Source organism: Epinephelus fuscoguttatus, linkage group LG6, assembly GCF_011397635.1.
Source record: "Epinephelus fuscoguttatus linkage group LG6, E.fuscoguttatus.final_Chr_v1".
Lineage (NCBI taxonomy): Eukaryota > Metazoa > Chordata > Actinopteri > Perciformes > Serranidae > Epinephelus > Epinephelus fuscoguttatus.
In genome coordinates this window covers 44,659,339-44,682,031 of record NC_064757.1, presented here as the reverse complement: position 1 = coordinate 44,682,031, position 22,693 = coordinate 44,659,339, and the positions used below count along the sequence as shown (strand labels likewise).

The window sequence follows — 22,693 nt, the reverse complement described above, 5'->3', positions numbered from 1 at the left end:
AGTCACAAGTAAATGGGTGAAACCACGTGTTTATTTTTCAGTCCTCGTTTGTGTCTCCATGTGGCACATATTCACATAACAATAAGTTAATCAATTTTAATGAATGTATAGACCTCAGGACTTCATATAGGGACACCACCTCAATTAAGAATTCCTATGTTATTTTAATGGGCTTGGAAAGTTCAATCAATACTTGTGAACATGGGCTCCTCTCTCAAACAAAGTCAGAAACCACAGTAGTAAAGGCCTTTGCACCAAAACTGTATTTTTTCGTATGCTTTTTTTAAATCTGTCATCCAAAAGAACAAAGTCACACACTGAAACTTTACACACTGACTCTGATTTGTTGTGTTTCTGCACACAACCCTGTTCTTTTTTCCTGAACCCAATCAGGTGTGTTTGTTGTTGAAGGAAAAAAAATGTCAATTTGCAGTGTTGTACTGACATAGTGCTTTTATTTTGAAAGAAACTGTACATTTCCTGTGAAAACCGAAGTGTATTTTGAAAACAGACAATGCATGTAACAGGCTGAAGTTGACACTGCGTCCCAGGACGTCAACAACCAACACACCCAGGGTACCTTGGACATCATATGTGGACGTGGAAAGTCCATGACCAAACGTGGACATGTGACGAGGTCTCTGTGAGAATTATTATTTGTTTTGAGCTGCAGGACGTTTCTGTCCCACAACTGTAACTACAGGTGAAATAGTGCCTGAATCATATTTCGTGCTGCAGAATGATGGTGTACAGTGTTACTTATTATTATAGTTGGGATTTTTTGAGATTCAACAAACTTTTACACATACAACAGGAGGTTAAACACAGACTCACAGACCATCACAGATTTCCAATGCTTTTTAATTTGCCATGAAAGAACAGTTCACTCTGCAGAATACAGCTGTGCTAAAAGCATTACGACCTAAGAGACAATCCAGCCCCTGTTTATGTCATTCATCTCTTCATTGGTTAAGTATCATTACAGTAACATAAGATAGAGATCCCACAGGTTATATACGAGACTGGTGGCACAATGACATATGGGCTTTTTACAGGTGGATTGTGGCTCTCTACCAGCTCAGGAATCACATGATGAACATGCTGCAGACAGATGGGAGCTTAGCATCACACCGCATGTCTTTCCAACATCCAGTTGCATCATCTGTAAGTACCAAACACACAGGAGTCAGTGTGTGAATATTCCAGGGAAAATGACACCACTCATACAGCATGTTCAGGTTGATTTATTTACCTTTAATGACTATTTTCAGACAGTTTTCCTTAGTAGGTCCTCCAGGACACTTGTTGGGAAACATGACGGGAGACATATGATCACTCCAAGACCAAGAAGAATCCTGTGAGGAAAACAGAATTTTGTGATTTATATAATTATAAAATATGGTTTAAAAAATACTGTAGGACTTTGTGTAATGGTAAATGATATACCTCTGGTGCTTTATGGCCTCCAACCCACACTTGTCCTGACTTGTGACCAGCCTTCTGTATCAGTTCTCGCATCTCAGCAAATTGTTCAAATTCAAATACAGCTGCAAGGCTTCCACCGTCCAACCGGCAGTTTTCCTACAGTGGAGAAAAACAACCTTAGTAACACAACACTGACAGAAGATGAATCAAATGTGCAAGTAAATACAGATTTAACTTATTGCAGATACATTCTGCTCTGAATAAAAATAGAGGTGGTATGTAAAAATAATATTAATAAGTGAAGGTAACACTTTATATAAAGGTACTGTAATAAACGTTAATTAATGCTTAATAAGCACCAATTAACAGGTAATGAGGACTTATAAGACATAATAAGATGTTTATTACCATTAATAAGACTATATAAATGTTAATTTTAGCACAATGCTGTAATAAATTATTTATATAGTCTTATTAATGTTAATAAGCATCTTATACGTCTTGTAAGTGCTCATTAACTGTTAATTGTTGCTTATTAAGCATTAATTAACGCTTATTACAGTACCTTAATATAAAGTGTTACCAATAACTTTATTTGTGTAGCATAGTTCATACAGCAAGTGCAACTCAAAGATACAAATACACAACCACACACTCACACAGACACACACATAAAAATAATACTTAGGTTTGGTACCAATTAATTAAATAAAAACTATTTAAATGCAAGTCTAAAAAAGATTTTTGGAAGGCTGTTTCAGAGCAGAGGGCCAACAACGCCAAATGCAGCATCACAGTGTGTCTCTGTGCTGTAGACTGTTGCCATTAGATGTATTCTACATTCGACATCTAGAGACGTGCAGTATCTTCTGTGGAGTAAACTCCCCCTTGTCTTAAATCCTTGCAAACGTTACAGGTCCACCTTGTTTGGTCTGTTTTTTCAAGCATCCCAGGTCAACAGCATGTGATCTAGAGGGCTAAACACAGCAGCAAAAAGCAAAGCGAACCTGGAGCGCTTTGTGTTCCCAAGGCACAGGTTAAGTGAACCGCACCGCAGACTTGAAGCGAACTGTAGCCCTGAAGTTGGTTTATTCAACTACATCAGTGTACAAGAAACTACTTTGTGATCTAATACAAGTTACATAACTATAAGATGGCACCATCAGCATAAATCAAAATATAGACTTCAGTGTTTTGGCTGTAAAATCCGCACACAACTATGACATTTCCAAACATGGTCAAGAAAGAAGTGATCATCCTATAAAATGTATCATGATATCATCATAAGTCATCCCTTCTTTGTGAAAGTGGTGATGTTACAACTATCTCCAGTTTCCTCTAGTAGAACTTTTACTTGAGTAAAGGATCTGAATACTTCTTCCACCACTGACTGAGAAATCATTCGCATTACCTCAGCTTCAGCCCAGGTCATCTTTTCTGGAATGTAGAGGAGACAACGATATCCAACATTAGTCCAACCATCAGGACAAGATGGTTCCCACCAGCCGTACGCAGCTAAAGACAAATACAGAGGAGGAGATAATGATGAGCTGCAAGGAATATGGATGTGCAGTTTTTTGTGTGTTTGAGGGGAGATTTTCTTTTTCAGGAAGTGTGATGTACTGTATATGTGTGTCTATACATACAGGGTTGGGGAGTAACAGAATACAAGTAATTAAGTTCATTCAATCACGCAACATGCAAACTGCACACAGAAGGACTCCAGCCGACTGGGAGGTTCGCACCTGGAACCCTCTTGCTGTGAGGCGACAGTGTCACAATTACTGTGATGTCACCCATTCTCAAGTTTAGCATTATGGCCGTCTCCATCTCACTTGTTAACAAGGTCAAGTCCTGCATCAAATTTGTGGTTAAATGAAAGTAAAGTATTATTGGCAAAATTCACATCAAGTATCAACTGTAGTGTAAAAACCCAGAATGGCCCTCGACACAGCGTCATTATACACTCTAAAAAATAATCCACTGGTTTAAATAAAAAAAAAATAAGGTAAAAAATTGCATGCATCTTTTTGAGTACTTCCAATTCTGGCATTATTAAGACAGTCCTATCAGTCTTTTATAATCTGACAAACTCACTTTTGTACAACCGACCTGATTTGCTTTGACCTTGAAAAACATAATTAAGCTGAACCAACTAAATATTTATCAAAAAGTTTTTTTGATATTTAGCAGTCAAATTGTTTATTAAGCATATTCTAACTTATTTATTTTAATTCCATCCTACTAAAAAATGTAAAAAAAAATGGTCCAGATTTTGACCAACTTCTTATAACTGGTTGCCAGCTGACAAATGTTAATTTTTTTTTATGCTGAATAACTTCTTTATTTTGACCATTATCCACTGACCCAACAAATAACTTTTTAGAGTGTAGATAGATGGATAATCACGATGCGTTCATGTGTAAGCAATAGTTTAATCGTGTAGCTGGGTGTCTGGCAGATAAGTGCAGTCAAAAGTAGAGTATTCCACTCTGAAATGTAGTCAAGTAGAAAAGAGCAGAAAACTGAAATACTCCAGTAAAATACATCATCTTCAAGACCTGTTCTCATGTACAGTATTTTAATAAATTTCGCTCCACCACTGCCAGGAAATACTCACGGAAAGCTCTGGTCAGAGCCAGTATTGCACAAAGAAGTGCAGACACAGCCAGCATCTTCATGGTGGTGATGATGTTAAAGGTGATAATCTTTCATAAAGAGAGACAGACATGTTAATGATGTTTCGCCAGAGAGAAGAAACTCAGACTGGTGCTTAAAAAAAAAAAAAGGGATGAAAATAGTTTGTCACAAACCTGCAGCAGAATTAATTTGTCTTCAACCCTCTCAGTGATAGCGTGCAGCTTCAGCCTTTGAGTGCTGAACAAGAGAAAAACCAGCTGTTATATACACGTAAATTTGCAAAACCAGGACCTGAGGCCATGCACGCTGATGGACATGCAAATAAAACTTTCAATCTGCCCTCTAAATGTCACAGAGGCCGTTCCAGGGCAGCTTTAGCTTCATATGTTAACATTTAATCATCCATCTTATTCCCAGTCCCCATGATACCTTACATGAATTATGGGGGTATCTTCTGGGGCCAAACCAGATCTGGCTTTTTCCAATGGTAATGGTACGTAACGGTATGCTAATCCTCTTTTTTAGAGCCAAAGTGCTATATGAGAGACAACTGGACTAACTTAAGTTTCTTGAAGACATGTCACCTCTCATCTAAAAGGTGTCTTCCATTCTAAGAGACTGGTGCAGAGTCACAGGCTTTCAACACTGTGGATGTGAACCCTCATAGAGTCGTTGAGGTCATCGTGGGGGTTATTAACGTTAGATAGGTCCAGGTGTGAATGAGTGTTAGGTCGCCTGGGGAGAGATCTCAAGACTGCGTTGTAGGTGGGTGATAAGTGATGTAATAGGTTACCTCCACTGTTTACGATGGTCGTTTCAGGCCTCTTTCAAACTATCCAGACGGATTGTTTGAAGGAGGCAAACTGGAACGACTGTGGTTATGAAGTAATGGGAATATTTTCAGCTGGTGAATGTAAGCGTTTCCATTTTACAAGCTGATTAAGAAAATTTAATCTGGGGATGTGATTTATGTTAGATTTCAAATCATTAAGGGTTGACAATGTAAGTAAGGTTGTAACGACTTATTTGATTTTAGGGTAACTGCAATATTATTACTTACATTTTGTTAGCAATTTGTTACACTACTCATGCTGTGAAAAGTAATTTTATTACTGTCCAACACTATAACAACGTGCAAGTTCAGGGTCACATGTTGCTCTAAGGCTCACCTGACAATGTCATTACAAACGCAGTCAAACATTTGCTCAGGCTGCACAAATAAAAACATAATTTATGTTTCTGTAGCGGTGTGAGAGAGACCACAACATCAGCCATGACATCCACTTTCCTGATGGTGATGGTGTTTGCCAAGTAAAGTGTACCAAGCATGGGTCTGATCTATATTTCCAAACAATGATTAATAACTGCTCCAGTTGTCGAGACCTCCAGGCACACCAGTATGACACAGAATTAGTTTTAGTTTTCATGAATCAAGATTTTTACATTAACAATTAATCCAATTACTTTGTGTCATGTCCGTTACTGCTGCTCTTTCCTGTGGTGTACCTCAGGGCTCTGTCTTGGGTCCTATATTATTTGCTTTATATATTTACACGTCTACTAGGTCACGTTGTTTTTTGTTTTTTTTTCATTTAATCTATTAAGGATCCCCATTAGCTGATACCGTAGTAATGGTTATGCTGCTGATGACATTCAGCTGTATGTCTCATTTAAGCCTGATAACAATGACAAACTTTCTGCTCTGCGCAACTCTTTGATAGCCGTCAAGGAGCAAATGTCCAACCGCTTTTTACAATTAAATGTAGAAAAGAAGGACGTTCTTAAGATTGCTTCAGATGGTAAAGCTTCAAAGTTTGCCCAGAGTATTGGGTCCCCTTTTGTGGTTTTATGTCTCTGTAGTCATCTGGGTCTCTTTGAGATTGTTTTGTGTGTTTTTGTAATTGTTTGGGTCTCTCTGAGGTAATTTTGCATCTCTTTAAGGTAATTTAGTGTCTTTTTTGTCTCTTTGTAGTCATTTGGGTCTCTTTGAGGCAATTTTGTAGCTCTTCAAGGTAATTTTATGTCTTTTTTTGGATGTATTGTCTCTCAGTAGTTGTTTGTGTCTCTTTGTGGTTGTTTTGCCTGTTTTTCTAGGTATTTTGTTTCCCTTTCCAGTTCCTTTGCATCTCTTTGTGATCTTTTTTGTGTCTCTTTGTGGTCATTTTGAGTCTCTCCCTGGCTGGTACTGTATGTGTTAATATGACATCTGCAATTTTTCAAGTGACGCTTTGGGCCCTGGAGCCTCTGCCTGATTGGCCCATTCATTAATCCATCCATGCTTTTATGAGAGTTCACTCTTTCAAATCAAATGTGAAATTTTGCCTTTTGGAAAAGCCTTCTTGTTTTTGTCTTGTATAAAATTCAGGATATTTTTGTTTTTAACTGCAGAACACTTCTGTCCCAGAACTGTAACTACAGGTGAAATAGTGCCTGACTTATTTCCACTTGAATAATTGCAAGTCTGTCAAAATGAAATACAGTTTGACCTGAGAAGTGTGCATCACCAGTTCTGTCATATTTTGTGGGATTCAGATTTAGTGCTGCAGAATGATGGTGTTCAGTGTTACTTATTATTATAGTTGGGATTTTTTGAGATTCAACAAACATTTACACATACAACAGGAGGTTAAACACAGACTCACAGACCATCACAGATTTCCAATGCTTTTTAATTTGCCAGGAAAGAACAGTTCACTCTGCAGAATACAGCTGTGTTAAAAGCATTAAGACCTAAGAGACAATCCAGCCCCTGTTTATTTCACTTGTTACTTAGTAGCGTTACAGCGATAGAGAAGAAATAAAGATGTAACATTAGATAGATACAGTATATCCCACAAGTTAAATAGGACACTGATGACACAGTGACACATGTTTGTGCTTTCACAGATGGATTGTGGCTCTCTGTCAGCTCAGGAATCACATGAGGATTATGCTGCAGACAGATGGGAGCTCAGCATCACATGGCGAGCCCTCCAAGCATCCAGACGCATTCTCTGTACCAAACACACAAGAGTCAGAGTACGTCACCTGTCGAATGATGCATCACTCTGTAGACCAGTGGTTTTCAACTTTTTGAGGGCCAGTTCCAACTGATGTGCAATAATCAAAATCATATGCAGAACAACAATATTTACAGTATCTGCAGGTGTAGGTAGATGCAATTCATATTCACAGTAATGCAATGAGTTCATAATCTCATTTCTTGCACTTAAAATATGTGAAGATTATTTAAAATGCATAAAATCTCATGTGTATTTACATTTGCAACCTTTAAAATTAGGAACTATTATTGGTGCTGCATACCTTAAATTGCCATTTTTACATTCTCGCCAGTCGGGGGAGATTTGGGAGAGTTAATTGCAGTCAGACAAGTTATATAATTTTGGATTTTGGAACTGGAAAATTGTTTCTGTACCATTTTTTTGTATATTGAATTAAACTGTAAACTGTAATCTGTGGTCCAGTGGATCATGACAAAGGGAATTATTAGAGCGTCAGGCTAAGGCTTCACTGATTTGAAACCTACAGCCTTGTCAAAAAAAGCTTCAGATGATGGTGGTGAAAACAAGTCGAATGATAAAATTGGGAAGATGTGCATGTAGGACTAGACTGCTATTTAAAAGCAAACGCACACAAACAACCCCAAAGAACACCCCAACTATAGGAAACCCCTTAGGAAAATACTGCTTCCAGCACCCTCAGCATTCTCTGTGCTACCCCTGTGTTACTGTAGACAGACACTACGTAAATATTCCAGGGAAAATGACACCACTCATACATCATGTTCAGGTTAATCGATTTACCTTCAAAGTTTGATTTCAGGCAGTTTTCCTTGGAAGGTTCTCCAGAGCACCAGTTGCGAAATATGTTGGGAGACACATAATCACTCCAGGACCAAGAAGAATCCTGTGAGGCAAAATAGAACAGAACATTTGTTGGAATTATTATTATTAATAAAATACTGTTAAAATGTACTGTCAGAACTTGTGTAATGGTAAGTGATATACCCCTGATGCTTTGGAGCCTCCAACCCACACTTGTCCAGACTTGTGACCAGCCTTCTGCATCACCTCTTGAATCTCATCAAAGTAATACTCTTGAAATACAGATGCGAGGTTTCCGTAGACATTGAAGTCTCCATTGCCTGACTGGCAGTTTTTCTACAGTGAAGAAAAACAACCTTAGTAAGAGAGCGCTGAAAGAAGACCAGATTAGATTTTAGATTAGATGTCCTTTACTGTCCTCAGCATTATTCTGCTCTGGTCAGTACAGCACAAAAGACACCACAATAAATAACACAACATAATATGGCTATATAAAACATGTTTCTAGAGGTTAAATAATTCACAAGAACAAATAGCAACTCCTTCTGCAAGATGCCAGTTAACTAACTGTGTAAGTAGATTTTATGAAGTGCAGATACTTTGTACTCTGAGTAACAGCAGTGGTGGAATGTTACTAAATACATTTACTATACATAAGTACAAATCCCAGATACGTACACTTTACGACAGTAGTCTATTTCTATTTATATTGTGTACATTTCTGATTTTTCTACTTTACTATCTGTTGACTGACAGTGATAAACCCAGACTGTACCAGTGAGGTGTTGACTGGCTGATTCCACTAAAAATTCACTATGTTGTAGCCTGTGATTCAGTAGGCGCTGTCATTGTACAGTCTGCAGACATCAAACTTGATGTTGTACCCAAGTTTATTACATCAGTGTCGCACAGTGTAGCTGCACTAAACTTATATGATTGCTAAAATCAAAAATATCAGTAAACATGAGTCCCTTTCTCCTAAATCCAAAAGCTGGAGTGCTTTAACTCAAACGTGTGATGTCATCACGTATGAAGTCTGGAACTGCTCTGCAGACAATGAATGGTGATCTTGTAAATGATGTTGAGGGCAGGCAGGGGAAAGCTCTGAGTTTATGGGGACATTTTCTGATTCGGAACTGAGAATACTGCAACAGCATAAAGCTCATTTGGGTGTAAAAAGAAAAACAAACATGTTGTGGGCCCAAAATAAGCAGCTCCAGACATTATACTTTATGATGTCAAAAGTTTGAGACTTTCCTCTCTGGTTTCTGGCTTTAAGAGAGAGTAGCTCATGTTCACTAACACTGAGTGAACTCTCTCAGGCCATGGGAATAACTTATCAGAATTCTAAATTTGGGTGGTTTTCCTCTTTAAAACTAAAACTATAAATTTTTACTTTAGTAAGATTTTGAACTCAGGACTTTTATTCGTAGTGGAGCATTATCACAGTATGATATTAATACTTTTACTTCAGTAATAGACATGAATACTTCTTCTGACACTAAATAAGAAATTCTCCTTATTACCTCAGCCTCAGCCCAAGTCATGTTTTCTGGAACGTAGAGGAGACAACGAGTATCGAACATTGTCCAACCATCAGGACAGCTGAAGCCAAAGTGATGAAAGCCAAAGTCATCTAAAGACAAACAGAAGAGAAGGTAGTAATCAGCTATGTCAAAGTGTGTGTTAATGTCATACGTGTGTATATATATATTTATATATATATTTATATATTGTAGCTTCATACAAACATGAGACTGATTTAAACTGAAGGAAGCAAATACAAGCTTATTTATGATGGGTCAAACAAAGAGTGGAATGTTTCCTGTGTGAAACCAAAAGTCAATGAAGTTATCTTAATACTAACGTAGTGTACTCAGATGTGTCTCATGCTACAGTGGTGATGTGCTATTATATTATTAAAATATTGAAAAAATATTTTTGAAAAGTTATAATGCTTGTGACTACTGTAAATTGACAAAAACAGAAACAGAAAGGGAACCTAGTGAATGATACTTTGCTTTTGAGGTTCACTGACAAAGCAGTGCTATTTGACAAGTTGGGATGAGAACGCATTGATTCTTCCCAACACTGTAATGTGTGTGTGTGTGTGTGTGTGCGTGTGTGTACTTCTACCAACCGTATATTGCTGTTGGAACTGCAGTTGGAGGTATCGTACCTACATGCAGGTCCTCTGCCCTAGGTCCCTCCTCTGCTTTTGAAAGAGCAAGACAGACGGTTTAACTCATCAGTAAGCAGTTGTGGAAGATGTACTGTGATCTTTTACTGACACATATCAATCTTCTCATCAGTCACAGCAAGGGAGCAAATATGAGCTTATTCATGCAAATGTTGAACCATTCCTTTTAGTAAAAGTAACGATCAATAAATACTCAGTTTCAAATTAAAGTACTACATCAAGTTTGGCGGCAAGGCGGCAGATTGTAACGATGCTAACAACTTTTGTCATACTAGGGACATACCTGTCACATGACATTGCATCACGTTAGTAACAAACATACTGATTTTACAACAAGCCTTGATGTTTTCGTTTTTTTCTAAACATAACCATGTGCTGTTGTTCCCTTAACTTACAAAAAGTAAAAATGAGGGCTTTTAGGTACGTCGTAAGATTACTTTGAAAAGACACAAAACATGTAAGAAGTGTAAAAGAACACTCCGTTCCAGACCTTAAAAAACAGAAGCAGGAAGGTACCCAGTGCATCACACTTTGCCATGTAGGTCCACTGACAAAGCAGTGGTTATTGCTGAGTTGGAATGACAATGTATTGACCCTTACCAACACTGTGTGTGTGTGTGTGTGTGTGTGTGTATACGTCTACCAACCTGATGGTGCTGGATCTGATTCAGTAGGCTCCTCTGTCTCAGCGACATTCTCTCCTTCTGCAGGAGCTGGATGGACAGTTTGACACATCAGTGAGCAGGGGTGAAGGAAGTAGTCTGATTCTTTACTAAAACACAATTTTTGTTAACTTTGAAGCTGTTAGTGTCTGGCTGTAGCTTCTCATTTAGCATACAGTCATGGAATGAATGAATTCAGTCCTCTCATCAACGAGGAAACATTAAGTAAAAGTCACAAAATCTAGACTTTGTGACAAGTAAAAATAATGCATTTGAATTTTTATTTAAGTAAAAGTAGATAAGAATTATTGGCAAAATAAACATAAAGTACCAAAGGTAGTGTTAAAATCCAGAATTGTCCTCTATATAGTATTTTTATGAATAGATGAATAATTATTGATGCATTCATGTGTAAGCAATAGTTTAATCTTGTAGCTGGGTGTCTATCAGATAAGTGCAGTCACAAGTACAGTATTCCACTCTGAAATGTAGTCAAGTAGCAGAAAATGGATATACTCCAGTAAAATACATTTACCTCAAGAACTGTTCTCATGTACAGGACTAAATTATGCTCCACCGCTGCCAGGAAATACTCACAAGTAGCTCTGGTCAGAACCAGCAATGCACAAAGAAGTGCAGACACAGTCAGCATCTTCATGGTGGTGATGATGTTAAAGGTGATAATCTTTCATAAAGAGAGACAGGCTTGTTAATAAGTAATAATACTTCAGCAGGGTAAAGACGACTTAGATTGGTTCTTAAACAAAAGGATGATAATAGAGTTTGTAGCAAACCTGCTGCAGAATTAATTTCCCTCTGACCCTCTGAATGGCAGCAGCTTCAGCCTTCCTGTGAACTGAACAAGAGAAGAACCAGCTGTTTTATACACTTGCATTTACAAAGCCAGGACCTGAGGCCATGCACACTGATGGAAACGCAAATAAAAATTTGATCTGCATTACAACTGTAGAATGGGCAGTTCCATGGAGGCTTTAACTTTCATAAGTCAACATTTTAATCAAATAAAAAACACACAGGATGAAAGATGTGTGATGGAAGGCCAGTGTTGGGCTTGTTGCTCAAAAATACAATTTATTACTAATTACTTTCACGCTTTTAAAAAGTTATACCTCTGTCAACAGTAATTCATCACACTAGTTGTTGTATCACTTTTATAGCACACAAAATCGGTTATTGAATCCTTTCTCCTCAAAATTCAGACTTTGCATGTGTGCCTCCTACCTGAGGCTCTTCTGTTGCTTGCCTGGTATTTTTCGAAGGATGTGTCTGAAAAACTAAGTGTAAGTGCAACAGTTCATCCATCACATATCCAGCCTCAAACCTCCTGGTGGCTTGTAGCCTGCAGCTGTCCAAAAGTCAAATCTAGTTTTGGTTTAGCCAGTGTAGTGCTACAGCCTTCCTCCACAGCCGAGGAGGGCTCAGATCTGGAGGGGTATATTTCCACGAGCCTCACATCATTGTGCTGTAGGTCATGGTTAGTGTTTCAGGAGGTCTGAGGTTGTGTTTTCCACAGTAGAAAGAGTCTTAGTGTAACTTTGTGGAACAATGATGTTCTTTTTCATCTTTTCTCTCAATGAAATCAAAGTAATGGGAATATTTCCAGCTGGCGAATGGAAGTGTTTCCATTTTCCAAACTAGCTTCCTGCTTTGTTTTGTGCACGCTCACTGATTCATCCGGATATTGTTGGATTTCAAATCCGAATGGGGAGCTGACAACAAAAGTAAGGCTGCAACAAGTTATTTGTTTTTGGGGTGACTATGATATTATTACTTGAACTTTAATAGTGATTTGTTATACCGCTCGTTACTGGGAAAAGTAATATTATTACTGCCTTATATGTTAATCAGTCAGCCTATCCAGTCCTGTCTTTGATATGCCTTGTGGTCAGGAAAAATTACACATTTATTAAGTGCTTATCTTTGATGGTGTTGGGCCAACTACGTTCAAAGTCAATGCCACCTGATGCCCAAAGGCTCATCTGACAGTTGCTTTGTACAAACACAGTCAAATCAAGCTTGAATGCCTCAAAATTATTTGCTCAGTGCTGTACAAATATAAGATCATAGATCGTTTCAGTGGAAGTGAGAGGCATTTTCTTTGTGTGAAATACTACGAACAGGCGTGCTGTTTTCACTGTTTTTGTTTTTCAGCAAGTAAGGTCAGTTGGTGAGGTTTTAGCTCCATTTTGGTTTTATTTCGATAAGATTACTTGTTATTCGTATTTTTAAGAGTCCTCTTTTGATTATACCCACAGGCAGTTGTTTTCCTTGGTTTTATGACCGCCTTTAGCAGTTAATTGTTGAATGATCATATGGATTATTAGAATACCATCCCCCATTATATACGTCAATCCTACAGCAATCCTCATTCAGATAGAACTGAAAAATGCATTACTGAAGCAACTCATCAATAGTCCAGTGTTGGTCATGTACTGTCTTGTTTTTGTTTCCTGAGGCTAATTTATAGACTAATTCTGAGGCAAATGAATTCAAGACATTGTAATTAAAAGTACATCAGAATCGATTCTTGAAAAAATCTGAACAACCACTTTTTTAAAGAACACAATTAGAGGTGCACATGTGATAACACAGAGCAACACAAATGCGAGGTTGTATACAGTATGATACTAAATTTTGGATGCCAGCAAGACTGTCTGGTGACACTGGCATCAGCTATCTGGCATCCTTTCAGATAAATAAATAAATATTTAATAAATCAAATAAAGGACAGCAAACGATAATATAGTTTATAGCAAACCTGCTGCAGGATGATCTTATCTTTGTCCTTCCCAGTGTTGGTGTGTACCTTCAGCCTTCCTGTGTGGAAGTGTTGAACAGGATAAAGACCTCATAAACACACGCTTATAAAACCAGGAACAGAGGCCACTCGCAATGACAACAATTTACTTAGCTCAGGAAGAACTGACTCACTTGAATTTATCTAGTGATGATGCTGGGCCAAGAACGCCCTGGCTCACCAGTTTAGACAGTGGCCTAATACAAACATAGGTGAGCCATAACGTCCAGCGACACAAAGCATTTAATTATCTGACTCAAAGCGCTGCTGTAGCGGGCTGTGTGATGTCTTGCCACAGTAGCCTCCCATCATGTGTAGCTATGACAAACTCCCCTAAAAGGACAGAGATGATTTCTGAGAGCCGCCACCACCACCACCACAGAAGGCACAGAAGCACTTTAAATCGCACTTTATGAACTCTGTCCCCCATCCCCACCCCCATGCAAAAATACTTGTCTGACTGACGTATGCTCTTAGGTTTTTATTTTTATTTATCTGTGTGTTTTGTTTCTCATGCAAATGTACTTTTTGCAAAGGTACTTTCTGCAATTTGTTTATAATGCCTGTGCCTGCTGCAACCCAATTTGCCCATATTGGGACATAATAAAGTTGAAGTGAAGTGAAGTGAAGTGAAGCAGCTGCTCAGTGTTATAAAAACAAAACGTTATCCACACATTGCTGTGGAAGTGTTGACACAGAACACCAAACCAGCCATGACATCCATGATGGCTTCATATATGTAGTTAACCCTATGGGCCCGAACGACGCATAGTGCGTCCAAATTCACACCTGTTTTCTCTATTGATTTTTTTTCCGCAACCGTGCGTCATAGCGAGAAGCCACGCATATCACGTGAAACAGCGAAATTGTAGCTTTCCGACAAGGCCAAGCACTTGTCGGTAGTCCAGTGTTTTCATAGCGAAAAAAATTGATAAAGTTACACTAAAATCATGAATAACAGAGCTTTCATGCAGCTCTGCACATACATTACTCTTGGATGGATTACTTATACGTATATCACATGAAAGCGCAGGAGCAGAGCTTTCCAGTGATACTACACACATCATTGTGCTGTCATCCCATCACGCTGTAAATGCAGATCAATTGTCTACAAAATAAAAACCTGATGAATTTCTTTACAATCCATTATACAGATCTTGTTATCAGTCACTTCATATAGTGAGGAATATCGTATCTTACCACATCTTGCGTGTCTTTCTCCCTGTCTATCCACATTTGTAGTCCGGCTTTCAAGATGCAAATATCTCCATATTGTCCAGTTGACACTCCATCAAACTTTGTATGACAAGACCAGCCACTTCACCTTTGCGCACCCAGACAACTGCAGCCTAATTATGCATGCTGACAGGGCCGTAGTCACCATACACTGACATCAGACATTGAGTTTATGATTATTAAATGCAGACCATTCCACCTCCCCCGGGAATTCTCAACATTAATCATCACAGCAGTGTACATACCTCCCAGTGCAAATACCAAGGAGTCCCTGTGTGTTCTCTACAATGCCATCAGCAACCTGCAAACTACTCACCTGGAGGGTGTTTTTGTCGTGGCAGGAGACTTCAATCAGGCCAACATGAAGACTGTCCTCCCTAATTTCTACCAGCATGTGGACTTTGCTACCAGGGGGGCGAACACATTGGACTTGGTATACGCCAACATAAAGAAGGCTTTCAGAGCAGCCCCCCGCCCCCACCTTGGCTCCTCAGACCACCTCTCTGTTATGTTGATACCAGCATACAAGCCCCTGCTCACCAGTAGTAAGCCCACCCTGAAGCAAGTGAAAGTGTGGCCTGAAGGAGCTATGTCGGCGCTGCAGGACTGCTTTGAAAGTACTGACTGGGACATGTTCAAAGAGCCAGCAACTGACAGTGATCATATAGACGTGGAGGAGTATGTGTCAGCTGTGTGTGCATACATCCTGAAGTCCGTAGAAGATGTTGCTGTCACCAAGACTGTCATAACCAGAGCCAATGACAAACCATAGATGACCAAGGAGGTAAGAGCAGCGCTGAGGGAGCGAGATGTCGCCTTTAGATCTGGCGACGCGGGGGCTCTCAGTGAAACAAGAGCCAACCTGAACCGCTCCATCAAGGCAGCAAAGCGCACCCAAGGCCAGCGGATCCATGGTTTTTTCCAGGACTCAGGTAACACCAGACATTTGTGGCAGGGCATACAGTCCATCACAGGTTACAAGGCCACCCCCTCCCCCTGTCAGGACAACATCAGCTTCCTCAACGAACTGAATCAGTTCTTCGGACGGTTTGAGGAATTAAATACCACCCCCGCAAGGAAAGCTGTCCCTCACCCCGATGAGCAGGCACTCAGACTTGAAACAGTGGATGTGCGGAGGACCCTGAGAAAAGTCAATGCAAGGAAGGCAGCAGGCCCTGATAACATTCCAGGACGGGTCATCAGAGAATGTGCCGTCCAGCTGGCCTACATCCTCACTGACATCTTTAACACCTCGTTGATGCAGGCTGTTGTACCATCATGTTTCAAGGCTGCCACCATCATTCCAGTGCCTAAGAAATCCAACATCACCAACCTGAACGACCTCTGCCCTGTAGCACTGACCCCATCATTATGAAGTGCTTCGAGAGGGTACTGAAGGACCACATCATCTCCAAACTCCCACCATCACTTGACCCATTCCAGTTTGCGTACCACCCGAACCGTTCCACGGAGGATGCCATCTCCTCTGCCTTCCATCTGAGCCTGGAACACCTGGAGGATAAAAACACCCATGTGCGGATGCTGTTTCTGGATTTCAGCTCAGCGTTCAATACAGTCATCCCTCAGCACCTGGTGTGCAAACTGGGTCACTTGGGGCTCGGCACCCCCCTATGCAACTGGCTACTGGACTTCCTCACCAGCAGAACCCAGTCTGTACGTGTGAACAATGACATCTCCAGCGTCATCTCCCTCAACACCGGATCCCCCCAGGGCTGTGTTCTCAGTCCCCTGCTGTTCACCCTGATGACACACGACTGTCGTCCCAGATTCAGTACCAACCACTTCCTGAAGTTTGCCGACGACACAACCGCTGTGGGCCTCATCCAGGGGAACAACGAACTGGCCTACAGGGAAGAGGTGAAACACCTGGTGAACTGGTGTAAAGTCAACAACCTGATCCTCAGTGTTGACAAGACAAAGGAGATCATTGTTGACTTTAGGAAATCGCGGCCCAGTCATACACCACTCCTCATCAATGACACTGCAGTGGAGGTCGTCAGTAGCACAAAGTTCCGGGTAGTGCAAATCACCAACAAACTAACCTGGTCCCTCAGGTGGTGAGGACAGCGGAGAAAATCATTGGGTTCCCGCTCCCCTCTATCCGGCACATTGGGCATAAGCGCTGCCTGACCAGAGCCCAACGCATCTCCTCTGACCCTACCCACCCCCACTATGGACTGTTCTCCATGCTGACCTCTGGCAGGAGGTTCTGCAGCATCCGTAGCAGGACGTCCAGATTCAGAAACAGTTTCTTTCCCCTGGCTGTAAGACTATTGAACACTCACATACAATAAATAAACACTCATCTATGGACTGTAACAGCCCCCCAAATAACGTGGCAAATATTATCTTGGAGGACATCATTGCACTTGGTTGACTATTTTTCTATGATCTTAGATGTAAATATTGCACGTTTCTTTCAGATAAAACACATTTTTGACTTGTGAATGAGTCAATGGAATTTCTTGCAATAATGAAAAAATACTGGCAATCATGTCCGCCTGGCACAAACCACATGTTTTGGACAACTGTGAAGTGACAGAATGTCCCAGCATCATGGTTCTTATATTGCCAGACTCCAGAGACTCTCCCCTCTTCATATATGGCAGAATATGTATTCTTCCAACTTGCTATGCTGAGATACATGTAAAACTGTAAGAATTTAGTCACACAGATTTGTTTTTTTCATTGATATGGTAAATGGACCTGCATTTGTATAGCGCCTTTCTAGTCATCTAGTGACCACTCAAAGCGCTTTTTTTACACAACGAGTCACGTTCACCCATTCACACACACATTCATACACTGGTGGCCGAGGCTACCATACAAGGTGCCACCTGCTACTCAGTTTTAACACACTCACACACCGATGGAACAGCCATTGGGAGCAATTTGGGGTTCAGTATCTTGCTCAAGGATACTTTAACATGCAGCCTGGAGGAGCCGGGGATCGAACCACTGATCTTTCGATTGGTGGACGACCCGCTCTACCTCACAGCCGCCACAGCCGCCCCTTGATATAAAAATGAATATAAAATACAGGCACATAGAAGGACATGAAATGCACATACATGCAAATCTGGTTAGCCCACATTGTCCTGAAAAAAAAAACCCAAGATATAGCATGTGTATGTAGCCTTTATAATGACTGTGATATGAGCTTAAAAGTAAAGGCAGTAAAAATACCACAAAAACGCCTAGGGCCCATAGGGCTAAAAGAGAAACTAAGTAGAATTATCGCCTCATGGTTGTATACCTCCGTTAACCTGTTAAGTTTGTCCGTCAATTTCCATCCATGTCAGTGAAAACATGGATGCTTCACACACAGAAGATCTATACAATCGGCACAGTTTCAAGATTAGAGTCACCAATTCAGTATCTGACCAAATGTCTCCCCTTCTGTTCCTGAGATATGACGTGACATTATGAAGGCAAACTTAATTAGTAATCTGTTATAGATCTCATTGCTGGGAATCGTGATTTTTATTACTACTCATACTGTAATAAGTCAACCTTTCTGGATCTGTCTTTGATATACTCTTTTGATAAGGTCAGAAAAAATTACACATTTATTATGTTTGCCAGTACTTATCTTTGATGATGTCAAAGTTAATGTCACCTGATGCCCAAAGGCTCATCTGACAGTTGCTCAATACAAACACAGTCAGATCAAGCTTGAATGCCTCGAAAACATTTGCTCAGTGCTGTACAAATATAAGATCATAAATCCTTTCTGTAGAAGTGTGAGAAAGACCATAACACCTGCTATGACATCCACAAGAGCTGATCGCACATCAAGTCACAAGTCACATCAGTAGTTGGTGTGACGACCCTTTGCCTTCAAAATGGCATCAGTTCTTCTAGGAACACTTACACACAGTTTTTTGAAGGAACTTGGCAGGTAGGCTGTTCCAAACATCTTGGAGAACTAACCACAGATCTTCTGTGGATGTAGGCTGCCTCAAATAATTCTGTCCCCTCATGTTATCCCAGGCACACTTCATGATGTTGAGATCAGGGCTCTCTGGGGGCCATACCATCACTTCCAGGACTTCTTGTTTCTCTTTACGCTGAGGATATTTCCTCAAGACATTGACTGTATGTTTGGGGTCATTGTCCTCTTACAGAATAAATTTGGGGCCAATCAGGCGCCTCCCTGATGGTACTGCATGATGGATAAATATGTGCCTGTATTTCTCAGCCCTGAGGACACCATTAATCCTGACCAAACCCCCAACGCCATTTGCAGTAATGCAGCCCCAAACTCGCATGGAACCTCCAGCATGCTTCACTGTTGCCTCCAGACTGACATTATTATGACGTTCTCCAGCCTTTCGGTGCACAAACTGCCTTCTGCTACAGCCAGATGTTTCACTGCACCTCTGCTCCTGGGTGTTCGTGCATAGTTGAGTCACTTAGCATTGTATCCACATCGGAGGTTTTGCTTTTTGGCCACAATTCTTCCATGAAGACCACTGGCACTGCTGGACATCCTCCAACTTCGAAAGGAAGTAAGCATAGTGTGTCTTTCATCTACTGCACAAAGTTTCCTCGGCTGACCGCTGCGTCAATGCTCCTCAACATTGTCTGTTTCTTTGTGCTTTTTCAAAAGAGCTTGAACAGCACATGTTGAAACCCCAGTCTGTTTTGAAATCTTTGCCTGGGAGAGACCTTGCTGATGCAGTATAACTACGTTGTGTCTTGTTACTGTGCTCAGTCTTGTCATGGTGTATGACCTGTGACATGAAACTGTCATCCACAACCTCACCTTGGTAGCAGACCTTGGTTGTTCCTCACCAAGTTTTAAGCCTCTGACACAGCTGTTTCTGTTTCAATTAATGACTGCGTTTCAGCCTACACATGAAAATGATGATCATTAGCACCTCTTTGGTATAATTGATTAATCATACACCAGACTATGATCCTACAAAATCTCTGACTGTGTGCAAGTGTACCTAGAATTGATGTTGTTTTGAAGGCAAAAGGTGGTCACATCAAATATTGATTTTATTTAGATTTTCCCACTGTTCGCTCACTTTACATCTTGTAAATTGATCAAAAAATAAACAATTTAACCTTATATTTTTGAAAGCATTCTTACTTTAGAGCATTTCTTCATGCCTGCCTTAAACTTTTACACAGTACTGTGTGTATATGTGTGTGTGTGTGTGTGTGTATGTATGTGTATATATATATATATATATATATATATATGTGTGTGTGTGTGTGTGTGTGTGTGTATATACATACATACATATATATATATATGTATGTATGTATGTATGTATGTATGTATGTATGCATCAAGTTTTTCTTAATGGCCTATTTGCCCATGCAGATTTAATCAAGTGACCATTCTTGCTTGTGAACGACTGGGCCTTTTGAGGATGCTCCTTTCATACCCAGTAATGACACTAATCTACTAATTCACCAGTTCACCTGTGGAATGTTTTGAACAGGTGTTTTTTTGAGCATTTAACAACTTTCCCAGTCTTTTGTTGCTCCTGTCCCAACTTTTTTGAAATATGTTACAGGCATCAAATTCAAAATTAGTGTATATTTACCAAAATCAATAGAGTTTACCAGTTTAAACATCAAGTATCATTATCACATTAAGTATCAAATTAAGGCTCACAGACCATCAGAGATTTTCACAGCTCACGCTTTTAATTTGCCAGGAAAGAACAGTTAACTCTGCAGAATAGATGTGCTAAAAGCATTTAGACCTAAGAGACAATCCAGCTCTTGTTTACGTCACTCGTCATTTCATTTGTTAAGAAGCGTTACAGTGATAGAGAAGAAATAAACATGACGTAACATGAGACACAGATCCTACGGGTTATATATGAGACTGTTTGTACTTTTTACAGATGGATTGTGACTCTGTCAGCTCAGGAATCACATGATCTTGCTGCAGACAGATGGGAGCTCAGCATCACACACCGAGCCTTCCAAGCATCCTGACGCATCCTCTGTAAGTACCAAACACACAGGAGTCAGAGCACGTCACCTGTCTAATGATGCATCACAATGTAAACAGTGGTTCTCAACCTTTTTTGGGCCAGTGCCCCCCTGTCTATTATACAGGTCCCATACTATCCCCAGTCAGTTAAAAGGTTGGCAGCTTGTCTGCCCTGAGTATTGTTTTGTGTGCTATATAATTTCGTCACTGAATGGTAAATAACAGATTAAATTAAACTGGTTGATGTCAACATTATTATCATTACTTCTCAACAAGAAAAAATTATGATCAGAAATAATAGTTATGAGTGTTCAACAGTTGCAACAGTTAGAAATTTGACATCTAAACTTAAATTAGGTCTCATTATCAATGACACACAGCAGACAATCTGTAAGCAGTTATTTTGTGTTGATGCTAAATATGAAACCTTCTTATGAATTATTCCAATGAAAAACAAGAGCAGTCTACCAAGGTAAAGGTTTGAGACTACTGGAAGAAAACCAGAAGGATATGCAGGCCATTCTATACACATATGAAGTGGGCGTTGAGTGTCAAACACTTCACTTCCTGCATTCTGATGAATTTAATGCACATGTTTGTGGCAGGAATGTCTTTTTCAGGCACCAGGTAACAATTCAAACTAAAAACATACAATGGAATATAATTTTCTTTAAAATATTTATTCTGAGGTGTCCATTAGCTTAGCAGATAAAGAAGGCAATAACTGGGTCCATCCAAAAATGCGCAAAAGAAAATGTGAATTTATGCACGTTTCCATTCATTGTTGTTTTGCGAGTATTGGGAGTCAGCAGGTCGAGCAGAAGGTGGCGCTTCTCATGAAAAATAAAAATGCAAAAGAACACCCGTAGAAGAAGAGGGCGCCACGAGATGACGTCAGTGAGAGCATCTCATGTCCACAACTGATGTAAAAGATTACCGGCACATCCATGACTGGAGTAATTACCTCTCTCTAAGTTCACACAGGTGTGTGTGTGAAGTAGAAGTAGGATTCGGTAGCCTACATCATTATTTATTCGCTAAATCTGTTTATATTGCCAAAAGTCGCATTTTCCTAATGTCGATACGCTGACTTTTCCACCCCCTTCCAAGCGTAAAAACTTTATTGCGATATTTCGGCCCTTTTTTTTGAATTTCTGGCGTTTCCATTCAAGTTTTTTTTTTCACAATTGTTGAAAATGCGAATAAAAACTAGGTGGATGGAAACCTGACTAATGTCGAGTTTGATAACAACCTGTGGCCCTTTGCTGCATGTCATCCTCTCTCTGATAAAATAAATAAAGTAAATATTCCAGGGAAAATGACACCACTCATACATCATGTTCAGGTTGATTGATTTACCTTCAAAGTTTGATTTCAGGCAGTTTTCCTTGGAAGGCTCTCCAGAGCACCAGTTGGGAAATGTGCTGGGAGACATACCATCACTCCAGGACCAAGAAGAATCCTGTGAGGCAAAATAGAGCATTTGTTGAAATTATTATTATTAATAAAAATACTGTTAAATACTGTCAGAACTGGTGTAATGGTAAGTGATATACCTCTGTTGCTTTAGATCCTCCAACCCATATTTGTCCAGACTTGTGACCAGCCTTCTGCATCAGTTCTTGAATGCCATTAAAGTGTTTGTTTTCAAATACAGATACGAGGTTTCCATCGTAGGACTGGCAGTTTTCCTACAATGGAGAAAAACAACCTTGGTAAGAGGAGACTAAAAGATTAGATTAGATTTTTAGATTAGATGTCCTTCACTGTCCTCATGGGAAACTTATTCTGCTCTGGTCAGTACAGCACAAAAGACACCACAATAAATAACACAACATAATATGGCTATATAAAACACGTTTCTAGAGGTTAAATAATTCACAAGAACAAATGCAACTCCCTCTG

At 39.9% G+C, this 22,693-nt stretch overlaps 2 protein-coding genes across 3 annotated transcripts in view; both read right to left on the bottom strand.

The window, feature by feature from the left end:
* Positions 1 to 1,043: 1,043 nt before the first annotated feature.
* LOC125890837 (type-2 ice-structuring protein-like) lies at positions 1,044 to 2,898 on the bottom strand. Its single transcript, XM_049579662.1, has 4 exons — positions 2,837 to 2,898; positions 1,447 to 1,581; positions 1,253 to 1,355; positions 1,044 to 1,162 (listed from the first exon to the last, which is right to left on the bottom strand). The coding sequence occupies exons 1-4, from the start codon at positions 2,855 to 2,857 to the stop codon at positions 1,086 to 1,088; spliced, it is 336 nt and encodes a 111-aa protein (XP_049435619.1). The 5' UTR covers positions 2,858 to 2,898; the 3' UTR covers positions 1,044 to 1,085.
* Positions 2,899 to 6,716: 3,818 nt separating this feature from the next.
* LOC125890824 (cell surface glycoprotein 1-like) overlaps positions 6,717 to 22,693 on the bottom strand; it is a 26,370-nt gene continuing 10,393 nt past the window's right edge. Inside the window, exons 6-8 of one of the 2 annotated variants that reach the window (XM_049579640.1) lie at positions 22,345 to 22,479; positions 22,148 to 22,250; positions 6,717 to 7,058 (exon numbers count right to left, since the gene is read on the bottom strand). In XM_049579640.1, coding sequence (XP_049435597.1) covers positions 6,982 to 7,058; positions 22,148 to 22,250; positions 22,345 to 22,479 — 315 coding nt within the window. In that variant the 3' untranslated portion in view covers positions 6,717 to 6,981. Of the gene's footprint in view, positions 7,059 to 20,474; positions 20,799 to 22,147; positions 22,251 to 22,344; positions 22,480 to 22,693 lie in introns of those variants that run through there. The other variant, XM_049579641.1, reaches the window with a different exon arrangement.

Bases quoted from the DNA above. Each gene is read 5' to 3' on its own strand.
- LOC125890837 (XM_049579662.1), bottom strand. From the start codon at position 2,857: ATGACCTGGGCTGAAGCTGAG. The intron at 1,356-1,446 runs GTATATCATTTA...TTTTCCTCACAG, and splicing joins GAGGCCATAAAGCACCAGAG to GATTCTTCTTGGTCTTGGAG. The intron at 1,163-1,252 runs GTAAATAAATCA...TGGTACTTACAG, and splicing joins TCTGAAAATAGTCATTAAAG to ATGATGCAACTGGATGTTGG.